Raw genomic sequence first — 22,607 nt, 5'->3', positions numbered from 1 at the left:
CGAAGTAAAGCAAAACAACAGACAAGGGTGATTTAAATATTTTTAGCCTAGCTTCTTTCCTTTTCTTATTTCTCGTTACGAGTAATATTACATAGTAGCCTAGTCTGTAGTAGTACATAGGAGGAGAAACAAATTTGGGTGGGGGTTGGGTGCGTGTGTTTGTGTGCGTGTGTGTGTATTGGGGGTGGGGGTCAATTATTCACTCAATGTGGTGCCACGCGACGCGCGAGGTAAGCACTGGCAGCCAACATGTCAACATGCCTCACTTAGCAGTAGCAGCATCGGTCAGCGACGAACGACACGATCAGCGAGAGTAGGGAGCGTGGAACCATCATTTCAGTGGGTCAGTGATTGAGTGATGCGCTTGCTTACCTCATCAAACATGCCTAGTGCATACAAACACTCGCGCACACACACACATGAAATCTTGATGGAAATGGAAGGGGTGGGTTTTAGGGGTGGATTAACTTCAACCCGTGGCCATCATTACGTAGTTAACGAAGGCCGTGTTCAACCCCGCCCCCACCCCACTTTATCCACACACAGTCATTTGCGGCACACACGCACAAGCACACACACACACACACATTGTCTTTCCATCTTTTTGTACGGCCGAGTGACCTTTTCTGGCAACTCGGGAATAGCGAGAACTCGGAAATAGCGAGTAATCAGGAGTGGACCCGTCGAACTCGCTATTTCCGAGTTCTACTGTAATTCTCTCAAGAACAAGGATGGAAAACCACAAGGAGGGGACAACAAATTTAATGAAAAAAAGATAACATGTTATCTTATACAATTCAAAACTGCTTTGCAATTATTCCAAGGAGAAAATTGCTAACTTCACCAAAATCAACTCGTAGTTCATCACAAATTATCACTTTCAGACAAAAACACATCTTATGACTTATACATTCTAAAATCCATTCAGACAGTCACACGTGTAATGATGCAGTTAGCCAGTCTCGCATTTAACAACTCTTTTAAAAAATCACATATTGACTCAAACAGCTCAGACTGAATCATTTTCCCACACGGTTTGAACTTTATATTATAGCAATTCCAAAATAGGTACATAATGTAAATACAGAAAAGACAGTAAATAAAATGCCTAGAGGGCATTATGGAAATGTGTCTTAAACTCAAAGTAATTTTAGAGAAATAGAAAAAGAGTAAAGTTAAAATATTCAATAAAATGACTATCAAAATAGATAAATTTTTGAAACTATGCAAACCATATTAACAACCCGAAAATCAACAATTTCAATTTTGCTCGAGGTCATTTATTGTCAAAAGTTGTTAAAATTTTAGTTAGAATTGAACAGCTTTGTGAAAGACTTAGTGGATCACGAAGTTTGCAATTCTAGGCTGTTTTTTAGGCTGAAATTTTTCTCTTTCAAAAATGCAATTTTCCACATGACTAGGCATGTCACAAAACTAAGTATTCCCATGTCGGGACAGAGATGGAAAGCCACATAGGAGACAACAATACACAGAAGAAGATAAAACAAGAAGACATATCATATCATTTATCAATTCACAAAATTATTATTGATAGGTACAGAATGTGGAAAAAGCTAGCCTCGTTTTTCTTCCAAGTATAGAAATATTAGATCAACTCATTTCTCATCTTGATAACGATGAAGTGTAATTTCCTAAATAATATCAGTACATCAAAAATGATTTTTAGTAAAAGCTATTAAAAAAAACTGAGGTAAGATATTTGAAGAAAATACCCTGGTCATTCAAAATCATCTGATCTCCCCCTTTTCCTCATCGTGAACTATAAAACTTGCCTTTTTGATCATTCTCAGCTTATAAAGGCAAAAAAACAAAAGCCTGAAATTTTTTGTGTGAAGATAATATCAAAATATTTCCTCTAAACTTCTCTTCATCAAATAGTATGACTATTAAATCATAAAAAAAGGATAAAAATCCATATAACACTAATTATCTAATCTTTAAAAAAGAAAAAAAAGAAAAACAATTATAAATAAATTTAAAAAAACAACAATTGAAACGTCCAGCAAAAAAAAAAAAGTAATAGCCTGAAGATTTCAAAAAGTCAGTTTTCTGACTTTAACCGGAAAAAGGGCATCCCTGTTAAAGAAAAAAATAATAGCAATTGGCCACTAAAAGTTAAAGCTTAATAAAACATGATTTTATTTTTTTAGTATTTCCTGGTCATCCATGATCCATTTTTGAATCATTCTAGTCCTCTTCATGCCTACTTTTCTTTCTTTCCTTCATCATCATCACCCTCCAAGGCTGCGAGTCGATCCAGAAGGGGTGGGTGGGAGTAATGCCAGGCTGAGAATAACCAATCGCTGAGGGGGAAGCTGAGGTTGTCTTCATTCAACTTGATAAGTGCAGAGCACAAGAAAGCTTTATGGTTCATTTTACGAGCAAAGGCATCTGCCTGGAATTCAAACTTCCTGGTGAGATAGGTGATGCAGAAAGACAAGACCTAAAGTAGGAAAAAAGAAAGCAAAAAGCATGATGATGGTGGATGCGGTGGTGACATTTCTATAGTGTCTTACTTGCGGTAAGAGAAATGGTGAACCTGTGGTAGAGTTGTAAGCTGTTTTAACTATAAATTGATAAATCATAAGCTTCAGTCTTGTGTCTGTTTAAAAAAGTAGAAGCAGTCCTTTAGAATTACCCTGTTTATAGGGCAATGTCCTAGGAAAATGATATACAATCGTTGTGCTCTACATCAACTTAACACCCACACATTCATCATATTACCCCCATTTTCGGCTGGATGAATAGATTGTCATGAGGAAAAAAAAATCCCACTTCATTGTTCACAATAGAGAAGTGCACTACGTAGTACTTTGCCACCCAGGCAAACTTTGTCTGTTCAAAATTTTTAAAAATCTTATAAAATAAAATTCCCTTTTTCCATCCCAAAAGGGAAATTTGTCTTTAAGACTATTCCAAAGGAAGAATGTAATAACCCAATCATCAGTCACAGAGCAGTGCCGCAAAGAGATCTTGGGCGAGGTGACTTGCTCTACACCACATAGCAACACAGGTAGTCGAACTTGGTACCTTTCGGGTACGAAGAAAAGAGCATACCACTGAGCCACACTACCCCCTATATATATATCAATAGAATTAAAGGAATTGACAACAATCAGCTCTTTGTTATAGATTATAGACCACCAGTTGGGTAATTCAATTTGACCATTAATGATAAGGAATTCATTTTACAAGGCCAAGAGCCTTTCACCACTCATTTTGATTTCCAATTGCAGAGAGTTCTTTAATATATGCCGTGAACTCCAGATTTATTCTTGATTCCAGACATGACCGTGTTGTTGACTCCCCCCCCCCCCCCCCCCTCTGCTAGGATCAGGGATGCGGCTAATAACATTTTACAGTGTGTTATTTGAAAAACAGAAAACCTTGTCATGAGTCATGTTGCTGTGAATAATGTACTTTTTCTTTATAACGTTTGAAGACCACTAATAAATAATAAATGAAGAATAGAATAAAGTTTTTCGAAAAGTGCCAGAAGACAATAGAGAATAAAAATTTTTCGCGGCGGTGGTGGGGTTTGAACCTGCGACCTTATTGGTACGACAATTTTTATTCTCTATTGTCTTCTGGCACTTTTCTATTCACTTCATATCTTGTTGTTACCAACATAAGTGCCTGCTCCACTCACTTTTCTGAATTAAAAATTCACCCCATACACCGGAGCATACTCAATGTCTCAATCGTTTCTATGTTATATGTTTGTGTTGAGAATATTGGCTATTAAGCTTAACTGCTGGTCAAAATTATTCGCGATGGTGGTGTACGAACGAATCGGCGGTCTCAAGAAGTGGGTGAGAGAGGGATCTAGTAATGACTTTGAGTTTGAAACGAATATTTTTGTGTTCGTGGATAGCTCACACGGTAGAGCCGCGCTCTCACCTGCCAGGCGGAGTTGTCGTACCAATAAGGTCGCAGGTTCAAACCCCACCACCGCCGCGAAAAATTTTTATTCTCTATTGTCTTCTGGCACTTTTCTATTCACTTCATATCTTGTTGTTAATAAAGTTTTTCATAACTTACTTCATTGTAAGGAGCAAAAATGTACTGGAATATGATGATGAGACCAATGAAAGTGGGTGTGGAGTCAAAGCCAAAAGCCACGTACAGGACTTTCTCCTTCATCAGCATGGCAAACACCATGAAGCACAGAAATAAGTTGACCTGGTAAAAAAAAAATTAAATCACGAGACGGATAAACTTTAATCGAAGATCAATGTCACACATTAATAAACTTTTGATTTTTAAGTTATTTTTTTTCTTTCCTACATTAAATATCATCTGATTCATTTTTGTTTCAGAAGTAAAAAAATTTCAGTTTCTTATTTATTTATAACACCCATAAGATGACAGCATATTTTTGAAACAGTGTGTTCAATTTCAATACAACCCTTGGGCCACCATAAGATTAACGTGCAATCCTTAAAACTTGTACTTGAGATAACAATTTCCAAGTCTTTCTCGTTTATTCAGTTTAAGTATAAGATTTACTTAGAATAAATAAATTCTCTCTATTCTTCTATTCTGGAACTCTCTCCAAATGGCTATCCTTTCTCAGCTGATGTCTTTCTACTTTGCATTCTAAATTTTCTTTTTTAACTGCTATACTAAATACTTTATTGGATCAACACCAGCAAATATAGACATCATACAAAATACCCTCATGAAATATAACCTCCAAGTCAATGCCAATAAAACCGAATTTACAACAATATCAAGGAACAAAGAGGAATGGAAAAGAACAAAGAAAGTCGGCTCACTAATTGGAGACACCGAGGATGTACAAAGAAGAAAACAGCTATCAAAAGCCGCACTCAGTAAACTCACCAATGTATGGATTAGAGGTGACAAAATAAAGAGAAAAACCAAACTGAAACTGTACCGTGCTCTTGTAAGACCGGTACTTCTGTATAACTGCGGCACTTGGGCGTTGACAAAATCCGAAGAAGAACATCTGGATGCCTTCCATCGCACACAGCTAAGAAGGGTACTGGACATCAAATACCCAAAAAAGATCTCAAATGAATCACTCTATAAGATCACAAAAGAAAGACCAATCTCCCTTGACATTTTACAACAACGATGGCAACTTTTCGGTCACATACTACGCAGGGACAAAAACATACCAGCAGACCTGCCACTTCACGAAAAAGGAAATCAGTATGACATTGTAAAAAAATCAGTATCTGGGGAAAAAAATCAGTATGAGACGTAAAATTATCCAATTATCCCCCCCCCCCCTTATTTTTCCCCAACACCCAAAATGGCACGCACAACGCCAATCTGGCAATCAGACTACTAACTTATTTAAAGATGGTGGCACTTGGTAACGAGTCAGAAGCCAGGGACCGCGGTGGTTTACCAGTACAGCTCGCTGTCGCTTCACAAAGGAAATGAAAACTAAATAACGCGCCGTGTGTGTTTTCTATCTGTGTGAGGGCATCACAAAGAGGCTCGCTACGTCATGTGATCTATCGAGGTATCGCGGGACGGGTCAAAGTTCACGAGACTTGAAAATTTTAACGTGCAACGTAAAGCACAAAGTAAACGTAAAAGAGAGGGGTGGAGGGCTGCGGGCCCTTGGTCACTTGGTGAAATCGGTACGATCGGCAAGTAAATCGGGAAATCGGTAAATACGAAAAAAAAGGTCTTGCAAATCGGTATGATACCGATTAATCGGTATGAACGGCAGGTCTGTACCAGCTAACCAAGCCATGTCGGGATACTTCCAAAAACACGGGAACCTTTTCAGAGGAAGACCGATCACAACACTCCCTGTGATCCTAAACAAAAACCTCACAACACTTGGACAAAGCATGTCTCATAACGGCAGGGGACCTTGAAAATCTGAGAACCCTAGCAGAGGACCGGCAATATTGGAGACACCTCACACAGGAAATACTGGAAACAGCCAAGGCGACCCGATCTTTCGGTCGAGACGCGAAAGGCATCTAAGTCAAGTCAAGTCATACTAAATCTTGAAAACAACATATTTTCTCTCTCTTAGTTTGTTTTTTTTTTTTTGCCAAGAATTATCTTTAGTTCAATCATCACAAACAATGTTGGAATACAATGTCCAGAGAATACTTTAAAATACTTTCCATTCAGTAAGTGATATAAAAAAAATAAATAAACCCAATCTCAAAATACAAAACTGCAGTCTTTATGTCAAATGTAACATTCTTTGATATCTGACAAAAGACACTAATTGAGCATTAAAAGAAAAATATAGTGCAATAAGCAGTCCCTGGCCAACAGCAATATTTAACATTTAGAACGGGACATCCTGTACACCTGTTAGGTGATATTACAATTCTTTCAGATAGAGACAACGCTGTTAACGGCCAGATACTCGTTTTACACCTGATCTTGGTGAGAGAACGCGAGTAAAGAGCCTTTACAAAGAACTCAACTATGCACGGAGCGAGGCCCGAACCCAGGACCTTCCGATCCGAAAGCGAGTGTCATACCACTAAACGACATAGCTGCTCATAACAGCTCAACATTTTATTCTGCCTTCCTAGAAGTCGCTCATAAGTTTGTAATATACTAAAGACTCATTTACAAATTGATTAAACCAAGACCTATCTAAATCCTCAGCATACCTGTGAAATGATGAGTTGCTTTAAGACATGGTTTAACTTCCAGTGACCAAGTTCATGACACAAAACTGCCAGCACTTCATCGTTTGTGCATCCTTGTTTCTTCTTCTTTTTCTTGCTCTCCTCCTCCCCTTCAGTCTCTTTCTTCTCCTCAGCATCCTCAGATTCTTCATCCTAAAAATGAATAAAAATAGAAAAATCAACTTCTATAATACTATTAATACAATCTAAATCACAACCGACATAGCAGTCAAATATTTAAAAAGGAAAAAACACATGTTGATAACCAACGATATGTTCACTTTTGAAACAGAGCATTCTTATTAACCAAAAAAAAATGAAACACAACAGACTAATGAGATAATGTGATTGTGAATTCACCTTAACAACACAACTATCACAATATTTCATTCATCTGTAGTGTTTCATTTATCCTGTTTTGTTGATAAAAGGGAAACCTGAAACGTTCACAGTAAGTCTATGTCTAATAAATTGAAGCATACAATTCAATACCTATCGTTATTCTTTCCTTCGAGCTTCAAGCAGAAACATTTTCATCAACCAACAATATAAACAACAATAACAATGATACTGAACAATATCAGATCCAAGAACTAAAGAGAACACTGTTTAAAGTATTGTCTACAAAATCAAAGCTGGTTGTTGGAAATGAAATGTGAAATCAGTAAGAGTATATTCATAAGAAAATCTAAATATGTGTGATATGAATTTGGGAGAAGCCCTCAAAATAAAAAATCGTACCTTTTCATTTTTTTCTTTTTCTTCATTCCCTTTCTCTTCTGTATTTTCTTGAGATTCGTCATCCTCTTCTTTCAACTTCTCTTTCTCCTCTTCTTTCTTCTCTTTCTCCTCCTCTTCCTGCTTCTTTAAATTATCAGGAGCGTAATCCTCCAGCAATGTGTCAAACAAAACGATTCTCTTATTGTTGAAGAATCCGTAAAAGTAAGCATTGCTGTGGGATGACCTCTTGGAGCCTGAGGAACAAAAGATATGAACCAAACTTTGAAATGAATAATACTTAAATTCACAACAAATCATTGGTACACAACAACTACACACTGTTGCAATGTAGATAATTTGTTTGGTTTTGTTTTTAAGGGTTTTACGGCACTTGCAACACATTTAGGTCATATCAGTGCCAGTAAAAAGGAAGGAAATGGGATAGTAAAAGTTATAGAATTACAATTAAAGCACCCAAGAGAAAGTAAGACAAAGGGGAACTGGGAACAAATAGGGATCAGGTGTAGATTCCAAGAGCATACCACCCATGTACTTAGTCTGAGATCACTTATAAGTCTTATCCGGACACAAGCACAAAATCTATCAAAGAGGAATACACTCAAATGCTTACATTATACATAATACAAAAATAACAAATACAAGAATACATAACGGAGAGATGATTTACAAGGAAAAAAATATCATCTCCCAAAACAATAACTATACATTTGACTGCTTCCCAGGGCCAGAACAAAACCAAGTAATCTCATTCCAAGACAAAGACAGAAAGCATGTTGGAAAACAGACATAAGGGGATAGAAGACACAGTATGTACCTCCCTGCCCACTATGGGAGGCAATGTAGATAAGCAATATGCTTCCTGAACAGAAAGAGTAACTATATATTGAAAATAAAACAGGCGATGATGAAAAGCTTACAAAAAGAAGATAATTCCTGGCCCTTACCTTCAACAACAAAGAGTTTCTTCAAAGGGAAATTAATACTGGATGCCATTTCTTCAATTCTGGTGCGCAGCTCACCATCTGGTAGTGGAGTGAATTTGTCAAACAATGGGGCAATGTAGTCAGCATACACGGTTACAATTACCTGGAAGAAAAATATTATTATTTCATGGAAACATATTGATCTATAACATTTTATAAAATAAAAGAGTGCTAAAACCTTATCACAAAAAACACAACAAAAAAAAACAAACCAACAAACCAAGAACAAGAGCGATATCCACTAAACGTGCTCAGGGTGCTTTACAAGGGGTCCGTAGGATGAGACATGAGGCCTGTTACTGTTAGGCGATATTGCATTTTTAATTTTTTTTTGAGAGAAACGCTGTAAATGGCCAGGTACTCATTTTACACCCGAGTGCAGTGACAGAATGTGAGTAAAGAACCTTTTCCAAAGACTTAATTGTGTGCCACTGAGTGGTATTCGAACCCAAGACTTTCGATCCGAAGGCTAGTGTCACATACTTTCAATATTTTCCATGTTATGAGAATATAGTCTAAGTCTCTAATCAAAACAAAAAATTATCAATGCACATTTTCAAGGTTGTTTAGACACTTCATTTTCTGGAGAGAAAAAAAATTTAAAAATCCAAAAAACAATAACTATTTAAACATAAATGGTCTGATTATAAAGCTTTTGGTTTCACTCACCAATGAGACGACTAAAGTGAAAAGCCAAGCGTAGATGAAGAAGTAATCACCTCCTATCTGGATGATGTAGATGAGGATGGCAGACACAGGGAGGGATATAACGAGAAGCACGGCAAACTGCTTCAAGGAGTCTTTGATGAAGAATCCTAAAGTCTGGAATAGAAAAAAATGAGTGACAGAAAACCGGTAAGATAAGTCAGAAACTGACCCATTTTTCTGTCAACTGGCAATGATATAAATAAACATTTCACAAACTCTGTAAAACTCCTAAACAAAACAAAACCAACTGCAACAACAACAAAAAAAAACCCTCTAAAACACGTCTTGTAATTGTAAATAAAACGTTTTTGTTGGGTCAGTAAAATTAATGTTGTTTCAGCTGAACAAAATTCTCTCGCTAAACCATGATTTAAATTAATATTTGAGAGGAATAATACATCTAAAATAAAAACATTTCCTTTTATTAGAATTGACAAGCCATATTATGACATTCAATGTTATTTTTAAGTTGTCGCTTTACGTATTCAAGAATAGAAAAAAAAAAAGACCAAAAAAACAAAAAAAAAAGGAATATAAATAGCCTGGGGTCAGATTTTTTTTAACTGAAAGGAAGCTAAAGGCCGCACACACCATAATACTAGACGCAATTCCACTGTGACATAAATAGACATGCGCTATCACATAGTCAAACTACCTGCTTGTTGAATCCATGTCGTTCTTCAATGACAAATGTTCTGTATAAGGACCATGGCAAGGAGGTGATGGTTGAGAAGACCATGCCAAGGACCATGAAGACCAGGGACTGCATTATCTGAGAAGGTACAAATGCAGATGTATAATGAGTATATTTTTTTTTTAAAAGAAGAAAAAGAAGGTTCTGAAAGAAAGAAAGAAAAAATACGTATAAATAAATGAATTTAAAAAAATAGTACCCAAAAATAAAACTGACAATGTGACTCCTGTAATAAAATGTCAAGCCACAGAGAAATAAGGTTATGGGTGACAAAGATTGCAAAACCATGGACCTGGCATTATGAGACATATTTCCACAATAGGCTCAGATGTAAACAAATATCTGGCTATTAGCAATGATGGATTGTATGCAAGTGCTACAACCGAAAAAGTTACCTAACAGACAACTTTTGCTTATTGAAATGGATAATAGATTTATGTGCCTGCTTGGAATGAATAAAGTATTGTAAAATGTATTTCACTTACTGAAAATTGATTTGAGATAAAAGTGTGAATAATTCTAATTCTCAAAAGGCTTTTTTGGGTTTTTTTTTAAAACTAAGAAATAGAATACTCAATCAAAAAAGTATCCGACCATCACCAATAGTTGATGAAAAATCACTTGATGATGAACTAGTTTATTTTTCAAATATTAGTGATTACCTCTCCATCAGAAAGATTAAGTTTAACCAGCAGTGCCGAGGATACATTCCAAATGTAAGGAATTCCGCCAAAGTACAAGATGAGCTGGAAAATAGGAAAATAATAAAATAAAAAACAGTCTATTGTGTTATCTTTTTTTTTGTCATGAACATAATCACGACAATGAAAATGATTAACATCATACTTGCCAAAAAGTTATTTAATCTCAAATAGTTTATCTCCTAATACTACTTCCTTGATAATATTTATTCTGAAACTAGTACAATACACCATATTATGGATCTGTGCAAAATTTATAGGCTGGACTAGAAATAACACTGCAGTCCGATTAAGATAAACTTGCGGGAACCAGAAAAATAGTTTATCTTATCCAAAACACAAGAGGAACAACCCTTCGACAACACTAATATTTGATTAATCTATCAGTTATTCTCCTTTAATAAATACATATCTCCAGAAAGAAAGCCCAGCCTCCTGTTAAGCTTAGCTAAACTAAGAGTGACTCTTTTTTTTTTGGCTATCATTTGTTGTAAGAGTCATCTTTCCCATGTAACAGGCATGCAATGATATAAATGCTTGGAAAGACAGAGTGAGAATGGAAAAAGAAAATGGGCAAGTTGAGACGGAATCATCACTCGCCCCCTTGTTTAAGCTAATTGCGCGATGAATGCCAGTCGTCTTGTTCTGATTACCAATTGTGAGTGTGTATGTGTGTTGGGGGGGGGGGGAGAGTAGACAAAGGACTTGGCCCCCATACCCATAGTCTCTAGTGAGCTTTGATAAAGGCACAAACCCACATATTCACGTGCATGTGTAAGTGAGTGCGTCATGTGGTGACATGCTTGTGTATTTCAGTGAATCTTTGCACACACTACACACTCAACTAATAAAGTCGGTGATGATTCTTGATTACGGCAAGTAAATGTATTGCGCGATGATGAGACTAAAAGATGGGAAATGAAGGTTTTAAGAGACTTCCTGTCTATCTCAGACCCAGTCGTTCAGATGATTGATGAGTTTATTTTATCCAGACTAGATCACGGATGGAGTTTATCTTAAACATTTTAAATTACTAATGATTTAGAGCATAAAAATCAGGCCCAGCCTCTGAGTTTATCTTAACGTAGTTTATCTTAATCGGACTGCAGTGTAATAAACAGCAAATATTATCTGCTTCACATGACGACAGTATATAAAATCTGGCTCCAAGCGGGAACTTGTGAATCTTGGAGGGTTTCTCTTGTTATTGTTTGACTGGAGATGAGCAAAGACCATTGTAACTTACTGTAGCTTCTATTTGACCATAAAAACTGTTCAAGAGTCCAAAAGAGCTCTTGTCAAGGGTGTAACTACGAGCTTTCTGAAAAGTTTCCTCATCCATCACTCGTTCCAATACATCAGGAACTTTCTCTGCCTGTTTTGCAACATTGCGCTGAAAAGGAAAAAAGTGCAGATATGAATGATTCTCTCTACATATCAATTGTTCTTTTATATAAAAACGAAAATTCATTGCTTGTTGTATGAAGAAACAAAATGTAAATAACCCAACTTCAAAAAACTAATCTTAGATATTAAGTTATCTTTCAATGTATCAAATTTTGTAAACTGTAAACCTTTTTGTATATCTACAGAACTTTTGAAAAGATATTGTGTTTCTCAAAATTAGAAATAGAATCAATAGTGAAAGAACAAATTTTTTAAATAAATTTTCCCCCCAAAAATCTATACCAGCCAAATTTGGCCTTATTAAAGTGTATTTGGTGATTTAATACATGTATTAATGTAAGACATGTTACCACCTGTTAAGTCTGGAGACCAAAACATTTTTAAGTAGAACTGATGAACTGAGTCCTTGGTCAAAGTTGTGTGGGACTACTAACCGAAGAGAATCAACCAATGGAAACCATCAAGCAGTGAACAGAGAACATTAAAAAAAAAAAATAAGATTAATAATCATGTTAAGAATAAAATTGTAATCAGAGATATTTCTTTTTCTTCATTTCTCTTAAATTTATTTTGGCCAGCTTGATAGATGTTCTGTTTTAGTTATGTTTTGAGAAAACTTGAGATTAAATTTGCCATCTTCCATATTTTTCTCTGTATATTGAAGTTCTTTATAAACAATAAAACCTTGGTATTTTGCATGTTGATATTTTATTATAAATAACACCCCTTTTGTAGACTCTAAATGGAAATAACCAGTCAAGCTTAAACTGCATTAAAGGCCGCTTATGACTTATGACACAGGCCTGTAAATGCCCATTTTTCAGTAAGTCTGAACATTTTTGGTCATTATTTTCATAACAATTAGTATGTAAGACATTACTGATCAGTAATGCTGTCAATTTGTCAAAAAGGAGGAAAATGTATCAGTCCATCAGGCAAACTCAAGCCGAAATGGACAAATTTTGTTGTATATACAATATAGACCACCCTTGCTTAGTGTAACCTTTTATCTTTCTATATGACAAGATGACTTCTAAAACATAAAATGAAGATAGAAGGATGGTTGAGAGAAAAATATGGGTCAGGGAGGGAGAGAGAGAGAGAGAGGCAGACAAAAATAAGAGAGAGGGGGAGGGGGGAGAGAGAGAGTAAGAGTGAGAAAGAGAGAGAGAGAGAGAAAGAGAGAGAGAGAGAGAGAGAGAGAGAGAGAGAGAGAGAGAGAGAGAGAGAGAGAGAGAGAGAGAGAGAGAGAGAGAGAGAGAGAGCAGGGGTGAGAATGCCTGGTCACAAAAAAGGAGGAAATTTTTCATCGTGAAGATCATGACCCATCCATTCGACCATAACCTATAAATTTGAATTTCACTCAAATTAACTGAGATGAGATCCAAAATTTGTCTTGCAGCAATTTCTAACACGACTCGGTGGAATTTCAAAAGTTGAAAGTGTAATTTAAACATTTGGTGGTTGTAGTAGGGATGATGATGTGATGGTTGTAGTAGTAGTGGTGATAGGGATGATGTGGTAGTAGTGATTGTAGTAGTAGTAGTGGTCATATGGATGATTGTGTGGTGGTGGTTGTAGTAGCTGTGGTAGGAATGATGATGTGTAGTAGTAGTGGTGGTAGGGATGATGATGTGGTGGTGGTTGTAGTAGTAGTGGTGGTAGGGATGATGTGGTGTTATTTGTAGTAGTAGTGGTGCTAGTGATGATGGTGTGGTGGTGGTTGTAGTAGGAGTGGTGGTAGGGATGATGTGGTAGTGGTGGTAGGGATGATGATGTGGTGGTGATTGTAGTAGTAGTGTGGTCTTAGAGATGATGATGTAATGGTGGTTGTAGTAGTAGTGGTGGTAGGGATGATGCTGTGGTGGTGGTTGTAGCAGGGTTGATGATGTGGTGGTGGTTGTAGTAGTGGTGGTCTTAGAGATTATTGTGTGGTGGTGGTTGTAGTAGTTGTGGTAGGACTGATGATGTGGTGGTAGTTGTAGTAGTAGTAGTGGTGGTAGGGATGATGTGGTGTTATTTGTAGTGGTAGTAGTGGTGGTGGTAGGGATGATGATGTGGTGGTGGTGGTTGTAATAGTAGTGGTGGTAGAGATGTTGATGTAGTGGTTTTGGTGAGTGTTTTTTATTCAGTGATGATAATAGCAATTTGTCAAAAAGGAGGAAAATGTCTCCGTCTGTCGATCAAACACAAGCAAAGTGTAAAAATAACAGGAACATAGTTTTGTATTAGTATTATTTAATATATTACTATAAGTAGTATAAATCCATTCTTATTATTAGACATAAATTTACTTTTTGTAAACATTTAATGAATTGTCCTTTCCATATGTAAAAGGCCTACAATGCTATTCAAATAAAAGGCCAGAAAGAGTTGTTTTGTTTTGATTTTTACTTTATAAAGCAGGCTACAATATCTTTGTTACCAAAACATAGTGGTTATTCAGCTTAAATACAACACAAGAATCTCTCAAATTTAAAGCCATAGCCCAAAGATAAAAAGAAAGAAGAGTAAACTAAGCCAATCACCATTGCTGTTTTGTTTTTTCGTTTTTAAGGGTTTTACGGCGCTTGCAACACATTTAGGTTATATCAGCGCCAGTAAAAAGGAAGAAAATAGGATAGTAAAACGTTCTAGAATTACAATTAGAGCACCCAAGAAAAAGTAAGAAAAAGGGGAACTGAGAACAAATAGGGATCAGATGTAGATTCCAAGAGCATACCACCAATGTACTTAGTTTGAAATCACCTACAAGTCTCATCCAGACACAAGCAGAAAATCCAACAAAGAGGAACACACTCAAATGCTTACATTATACATTCAAAATAAAAATAATAATACATAACAGAGAGATAATTTACAAAGAAAAAAAATATCATCTCCCAAAACAATAACTATGCATTTGACTGTTTCCCTCCCAGCTAGGACTCCGGCCAGTGCCAGGACAAAACCAAGTAATCTCATTCCGAGACAAAGACAGAAAGCATGTTGGAAAACAGATATAAGGGGATAGAAGACACAGTATGTACCTCTCTGCCCGCTATGGGAGGTCAGGATCCCCACCCAGAGACCATTGCTTTATTGCTTTATTCTAATAATATATTATTATCTCTGTACAACCAGATGAGAGAGAGAGAGAGAGAGAGAGAGAGAGAGAGAGAGAGAGAGAGAGAGAGAGAGAGAGAGAGAGAGAGAGAGAGAGAGAGGGGGGTATTAAAAAGGGAATAGGTACCTACAACGGAGAAAAAAATCCAGACCCATTTGTCCCTCCCTTCCCCTTCAACCATCAACCAGCTAATCAAAGAACACCACTGGTCTTCTGTATCAATTGTGACATCTGGTGCCATTCAGTCTGGCCCGACGTCATAAAAACGGGACCCGTCACCAAATTTCAAGAGACTGAGCACAGGTGTCAAATATGACATAAGACATAATGGTGATTTTGTGGTTTTGAGGAAAATGCTTGACACGGCAAATTCAGTGGAAAATTTCTGAGAAATTCTCCAAATCACTATTTCGGCTTTTTTCAAAAAACTGCCAAATTCCTGTCCTGTGACGATAATTGGCTCTTTGACATATTTGATGCATATATTTTTAGCAAATACTTGCTTACACACTCTCACTACACATTACTAACTTGTATGAAACATAAAAAAACAAAAATCGAGAGAGATTCAGGATAGATATGACGTATTGTATTGACGGGGGTAGAGGAAAATACCCTGTCCTTTTTTTTGCATGATGGTCAGAAGTCGAATTCTTAACAAAATGGAGTGTCTTGTTGTATACAACTATGAATGCAGCTGATGCAAATTGCCATCTTCTAACATCCTTATAAAAGTTTGTAACAATCAGACTTTAAAAAAAATTATTATATATTACTAAAGTTTGTCCCCAAGGTGGTCACTCATTCCTGTAACGGCAGTGAAAATTAACCAATTAAAATCCTCTAAACAATAGAAGTGCAACTGACAATGTTTTATCGCCGTAGATACCCATTTTCCATCATGGCTAAAACTACAAACACATGGTTTTTTCATCCAATGTGATTTCCAGATCAAAACCGCTTCAAAAATGGTGAGTACTGTTCAACATTAGACCATGACCCTCATTCCTGTTACCAGGGCTTGTTATTTAAATTAGAAATTGAATCAAAAATAGAAAGTATCAGTTTATAGCCTTTTTAAGGCTCTAAATAATAGTCATACTTTAATGTTGGAGTAAAGCATATATTAGGGATAGTATGAATCGAAGCGAGATAAACTCATCCCTGTTACACTCATTCCTGTTACACCTTGTTTTGTAACAGGAATGAGGGATGTAACAGGAATGAGGAAAACATAACAGGAATGAGGAATGTGAACTTTCATAAAATGAAACACACTTTTTATTGTAACTAAGTCCTTTGCAGCATAATGACCCATAGAATCAGAGCTTATCCCTGTTTCTGTAGCATGAAACAGACATTTAACTTATGAATACGACATTGGTCTATAGCAAATTACATTCCCCAGCAGCACTGGTACCATAATATACACCTGGGTGAAGCAAAGTGAAGCAACCAGAATTAATTTCCTTGATTAAGGAAACCACTCCATGGTTGTGGAGATTTTCGAACCTGTTACCTCCAAGTCGGTAGTCCCTTTCGGTAACCACTCGGCCACGGCACCTCCACATGGTTACCATTAAAAACAATTTTTATTGTATACATATTCATTTCTTCCATTGCTGAAAGACTATTTTTAGTGCAAAGTCACCTTGCCAATACCATATGCCTAATGTCCAAACATAGTTTGTTGCCTGTTAGGCTCAGATACATTTTAGATGATTACTATGATTTTAACGTCCCCGTATCAATTGTACAAATGTGCACAAATACATTGTATCACATAATAGTCTTCTTTGTTTCTTGACTTTAATTCTTGTTACACCTTGTTTTGTAACAGGAATGAGGGTGGCGAAATGGAACTTGATATCATTGTTCATTTTCAAGGGTCATAGCTTTGTTGTAACGATTTTTTAAAATTTTGTTTTCTTCATAAAGGCCAAAAAAGCCATGACGTCAGCCGAGAGCAACGACTTTACCGTCAAAGACGAGATGGAATTCCTATTCGACGTGCTGTTTGTCTTAAAAAAGAACAAGACGAATACCAGAGCGACAAATCGAGTGGAAATAAAAAGTCCATAAAAGATAAGACACCAAGAGAACAACGCAAACAGAGAAAGAATTGGATAAAAAATTATCACACACACACACTACAAACACACACACACTACAAACCGGAAACAGCAAAATCTTGATCTGAGTTACACTCCATCCTCACACTCAAAATCTCCACTCCAGTATGTCTCTCGTCAAAGATATCAAGCTACTAAAAACAGGCTGTTCTCCTCTCTTTCTCATTCGAAAAAGAAATCCAAAAAGTACAAAAAGCGCTTGGACAGGTCATTAAAAAAACACAAACTTCCGTTGACACCCCGATCAAAAACTAGAAAACTTTTGAAAGATAGCAGAACAAATTACAAGAAAGGTGGCAAAAATTCTGTGAAAAGAACATTACAATATCATTTTGCACTCCTATAAGACATCAAATATTTGAGGAACAGAAGGTACATGTACAAATCCGTGAAACATTTGGCAGCTGGTATGACTCTCAAAAATATAAACTCTTGGAAAATTTCGGAAACGAAGTCAAATGCCTCCAAAATTTCCAGATCTTGTCAAACAAATAGTACGAGATTTTTTCCTGAAGATGACACTTCTAAATTAGCTCCAGGAAAGAGAAACACAATAACAAGAAATAAAGAAGACTATTATGTGATACAATCTCACATTTGTACAAGTGATACATCTCTTGAAACCCATATATGTCATTTTCTTCATTCTACCGACTTAAGCCATTTTGGGTTGTTACTCCAAGAAAAAGGGACAGAGAAACATGTGCATGTAAAAAATGTGAAAACATTAACATGCTTGCTTCAGCGCTTTGGAGAAAAGGAGTCAAGAATGTTCAAAAATGTTGTTGGTCACATCAATTAAATTTCATTCATTTCTACAAAGTGATTTGAGGCAACAGGTTTTCAAAGGTAATGATGGAGACATGCCTGAAGTTGCACCGGTTGACTGAAACAGTGATTCAAGTGATGAACATGACCAAGATGACATAGACATTACGGTGATGCCGACTTAAATCGATTACAATAGTTTTATCAAAAGATTGAATGAATGCAAATCATTTGATGAAGTGGTTGATGAATGTGAAAATCAAGCATTACGTGTTTGTGGAATAGTTGGGGCTAGCAGAAGTGTAATCAAAACTCGCATTGGTATTGACAACAGGTTTACACATTTCATTCCAAATGATAAACCTAGATTTCTTTGTGATGGGAAACGGTTATTTTCAGTCAAGTTGAGGGCCGATGGGGATTGCCTGCCTGCTTGTGGTGCAGTGTATGCATTTGGCAAAGACACACAAACAGACGAAATACGAATAATATTGATACAAGAGCTGGATTTACGCAAGGACCATTATTTAATTTGTCAGATTCAAACCTTATTTCACTAAATGACAACATCCAGACAGTTGTTGATTTTTTGTCACAAACTTGGACCATTATATTCCCGATGTTCACATAAGTGATAAAGATACCCTGGAAGAGATGTTCAAATTGGACGTTATGTCATTAAGTAAACCAAAATCATACATGGGTATGTGGCAGCTTCTTGCTCTTTCTAGTGTTTTAAAACTGCCTCTTTTGTCTGTTTATCCAAACATTCCGAACTGCAACAAAAGAGTTATCTTGAGTCAATTGATTCAACCTAGAGTTAAGTTAACAAACAATGTTGGTGCTCTTTTGTGGGTCTCTACTAACATAAGCCCCAAATCAATGTATTGGCGCCCTAACCATTTTGTTCCCCTTCTGAGTTTCAATCACTAAGCGTATTGAATTTATAATCCTTTCGAATAAATATGTTGTAATTACTCATTCCTGTAACAGAAAACTCATTCCTGTTACGTCCACTCATTCCTGTTACACAAACTCATTCCTGTTAAGAATGACTTTTTCATTTTTTTTCATGATAAATATAAATACTTGAAAGAAAACATTATTTGTGGTGGTTTAACACTTATATACCTAGACTATGGTAAACAATTTTTATTTTTATCATTTTCCTATAATTTTTTGGAGATGATGATTGCTCAAATAATATCCTTTGTTTTAAAAAACTGATTTCTGAATGCCTTTTGTAAAACAATAAATGTCATTTTATTGTCAGAATTAGTATCAATGCTCTGTGTTTATTGTTTTTTCAATGTTTTATTTCAATATTTGTCCAAAAATGTGTTAACTTATGTAATGTGACATAATTTTATAAGCGTAACAGGAATGAGTCACATGTGGATCGTGATTCACAAATACTTGAATAAGTGACCACTGGAAACTCATTAAGCCCTGTTATTACAATTTTATGTCGCATACATATCACAGAAAGCATACACAAAATAATGAGTATGTTGGAAATACTTGACTTTTTAAAAATTTGAAGACTCGAATTTGGCGTTTTTTTGAAAACGGCCGATTTATCCAAAATAAATATTTGAAAAAGGAGGAATTGTGATGGGGATGGGCGGAAATCCGCCTTTAGGCGGAAGATTCTCAGCCCTGAGGGAGAGAGAGAGAGAGAGAGAGAGAGAGAGAGAGAGAGAGAGAGAGAGAGAGAGAGAGAGAGAGAGTGTGTTATGAATTGATTTTCTATTTATATTTTTTTTAACCCAACCCCCTATCCAACATCAATTCATCCAAGGACACTGCTGGTCTTGTGTCACTTTTGACATTTGGCGCCACCCTGTCTAGGCTGACATAAAAATGCGAGTGTCACCAAAATTCATGCAACCAAGCACGGGTGTTTCTGACTCAAGTCATGATGGTAATTTTTTTTCATTGATCTACCGTGGAGTCACCTGAGCGCTTTTCATTTTAAAAATGTTTGATACTGCAAAAACAGCGGAACATTTCAAAGAAAATCCCAAAATCCCGCGGATCCGCGGAAGATTATCACCACTGACTGATATGATGTACAGTTGCTTGAAACGACGTGAACTTATTTATAGGTCTGATACTGATAACCAAATTCATTATGGGCTTGTTGAAATGGAAATCAAAAAAAAATTTTTACACAAAATTGTGTCCATCACAACAATGTTAATAAAGTTAAAGACTATAGACCCATAAATAATGATTTCGAATGTCAGACATGCATTATAATCATTATAATGTACATGTCGCCTGAAGATAATAAAAATTAATGGATGCGTCTATTGCCTTGATATCCGCACTACGACCCATGTTGTAGTTGTTCATTTTAAAATCATTATTATCTTGATAGGTAATCCATGACAAAACTAAAACTGACGAATTTATTGGCGCGCAAGTAAATAAATAACGTGCGCGTTAAGAATATTGTGGTGAAAATGTTGACACGTTAGGTGACGATAAAATCGAACCCCGCCTTTAAAGAACCAATGTTTCAATAAAACACTGTGTCCACACAGTCCCAGGCCAGGCTAGGCATTACCTGTCGAATGGAGAGATAGGTTTCCCACAAAAATGTTATCCAAGCGAAACCCAAAACGGAGAAGAAAATGGTTTCTGGGTCGAAGTTGGTAAACATTTTGAGATGTCTATTAATTGTTCAAACTTTCTTTAAAATAATTTTGAAATATGAGATCTCGGACTCCACAAACATCAGGACTCGAGGGTCTTATACTTTTACTTGGTTTACTTGGAAGGATCCAGTCACCGGCTCCTCCTTCTCTTTTCGAAGAAAATATGAAAACATCATAATTAGGGCTGGGCGGGTACCCGGGTACCCGCGAGTACCCGCGGGTAATAAAGTTAAACCGGGTACTCGGGTAAAAGGGGCGGGTAACGGTACCCGATACAACAAATGGAAACCGAACTGAGAGTGATAATTTTTGGCGGTTTTAATATTTTTGAACAAAAATTGGAAATAATATAATTTTATTTACATATTTACATTTACATGAAATTTTTTCAAAAGATTTTCCTACTGTATTGTTCAATTACATTGATTTTTTTTGTTTTATTTGTTAACACACATTTGATTCAATTTTGGAATCAATAGGTTAAGACTATATTATATTAGTTCTTATCTTTTAAAGGAATCTCAGGTATTTTTATTTTATTTATTATTATTTTTTTTTCATTGTAGTTAATTATCTTTGTTTCTTACTTCAGTTTCGCTTCATTTGTTGTAACAAATAATAAATTAATTAAAAAAATAAAAAAATAAAAAAGACCCCCCCCCCCCCCCCCCCCCCCACAAAAAAATTTTTTTGGGACAAAAGTCACTCCTGCCACGGGTACCCGCGGGTACCCGGGTAATCAGACCACTACCCGGGTATTACCCGGGTAATGATTTGGGCGGGTAATCCCAGCACTAATCATAATAGCCTCTGACGATTGCCGGAAGTTAAGATTGAAACGACTAACATTAGATTCATAATAGATTGTTTCTTTTCATTTATTGCTACCGACAGAGCGGATCAGTCATTACCATAGACTCACGAATTATTCCCTCCATGGTCAATACATAAAAAGCGGACTTTGTTTAAATTCTATGTCACACCACTACAATTCCATTTGATTTGTATTGCTCTTATCACTTGTAATTCAGAAATAAGAACACATTGCGTAATATCACACCACTCCTAAAAAAACCGTTTTATGTTGTTTCAGCAACAGACAGTTAATAATGAACAAATTTCTATTTTAATCCCTCACATTCATTTATTTTTAATTCTATATTTTTAACATTTAGTCAAAATACAGATGAAATCCTAGAATCCAGACGGGGGGGGGGGGGGGGGGGGGGGGGGGGGGGGGGGGGGGGAGGCACTAGCAGTTACATCATGAAAATTGGACTTGTAGTCAATAATAGTGATTGTAAGAGTCGGAGGGAGTTGTAGATAAGTTTGTTTGATCAAAATCATATATCTCACAAGGGTTTGTCAACAGTCATCTTTCCCTCACTATGGGGAGTGGCCGCAAGATACAGACACAACTATTAAGCACAGATAGATTTAACGGCAAATTCGCAGAAAGCAATGTTATATGATATTATCACTAAATTTTCTGCTCGAGGTATGACAGATATATGATGGTGAAGAAGGATCTGTTATATTTGAAATATAATCGACCAATTTATCGATTGATTAACATCTTTCTTTTCTGAGACGGACGAGGCGCTGGTGAGTACCCATGATTTTCTATTTCGAATGGATTATCCTCAAATTACAAAACCTACAAGGTGCACATGATAAAATATCAAACTCTAGAGGCACCTAAATCAGTCAATAAAATGTATAGTAAAATAAAGGGAGTAAAACTGACTCTTATAAAAGATACAAAACAAAGTAAACGACGTTTCGGCCTTTGGCCTTCTTCGGGTAAACACGAAAAGGAGATATATATTACATTGGCATTATAGTTAAAACATTGCGTATAGGTAAAAAATGTTTGTGAGTGTGTGTGCGCGCGCGCGCGTGTGTGTGTGTGTGTGTGTGCAAAGGAATGAGAGAGAGAGAGAGAGAGAGAGAGAGAGAATGCTTCCTTCATCTTATATAAATATATATATATATATAATATATATATATATATATATATATATATATATATATATATATAT

At 36.2% G+C, this 22,607-nt stretch overlaps 1 protein-coding gene across 1 annotated transcript; it reads right to left on the bottom strand.

Moving 5' to 3' along the window:
- Positions 1-746: 746 nt before the first annotated feature.
- On the bottom strand, positions 747-20,739 carry LOC144967761 (CAAX prenyl protease 1 homolog). Its single transcript, XM_078905366.1, has 10 exons — positions 20,475-20,739; positions 11,736-11,882; positions 10,451-10,534; positions 9,750-9,866; positions 9,056-9,208; positions 8,348-8,489; positions 7,404-7,636; positions 6,645-6,815; positions 4,063-4,203; positions 747-2,464 (listed from the first exon to the last, which is right to left on the bottom strand). Exons 1-10 carry the CDS (start codon positions 20,568-20,570, stop codon positions 2,225-2,227), a joined length of 1,524 nt encoding a protein of 507 aa, XP_078761492.1. The 5' UTR covers positions 20,571-20,739; the 3' UTR covers positions 747-2,224.
- Positions 20,740-22,607: the final 1,868 nt, after the last annotated feature.

The sequence above is a fragment of the Berghia stephanieae genome, chromosome 3 (assembly GCF_034508935.2).
Source record: "Berghia stephanieae isolate SIO BIC M18660-M18661 chromosome 3, UCSD_Bste_1.3, whole genome shotgun sequence".
NCBI lineage: Eukaryota > Metazoa > Mollusca > Gastropoda > Nudibranchia > Aeolidiidae > Berghia > Berghia stephanieae.
The sequence above is the reverse complement of the archived record's forward strand: the minus strand, read 5'-3'. Positions and strand labels throughout refer to the sequence as shown.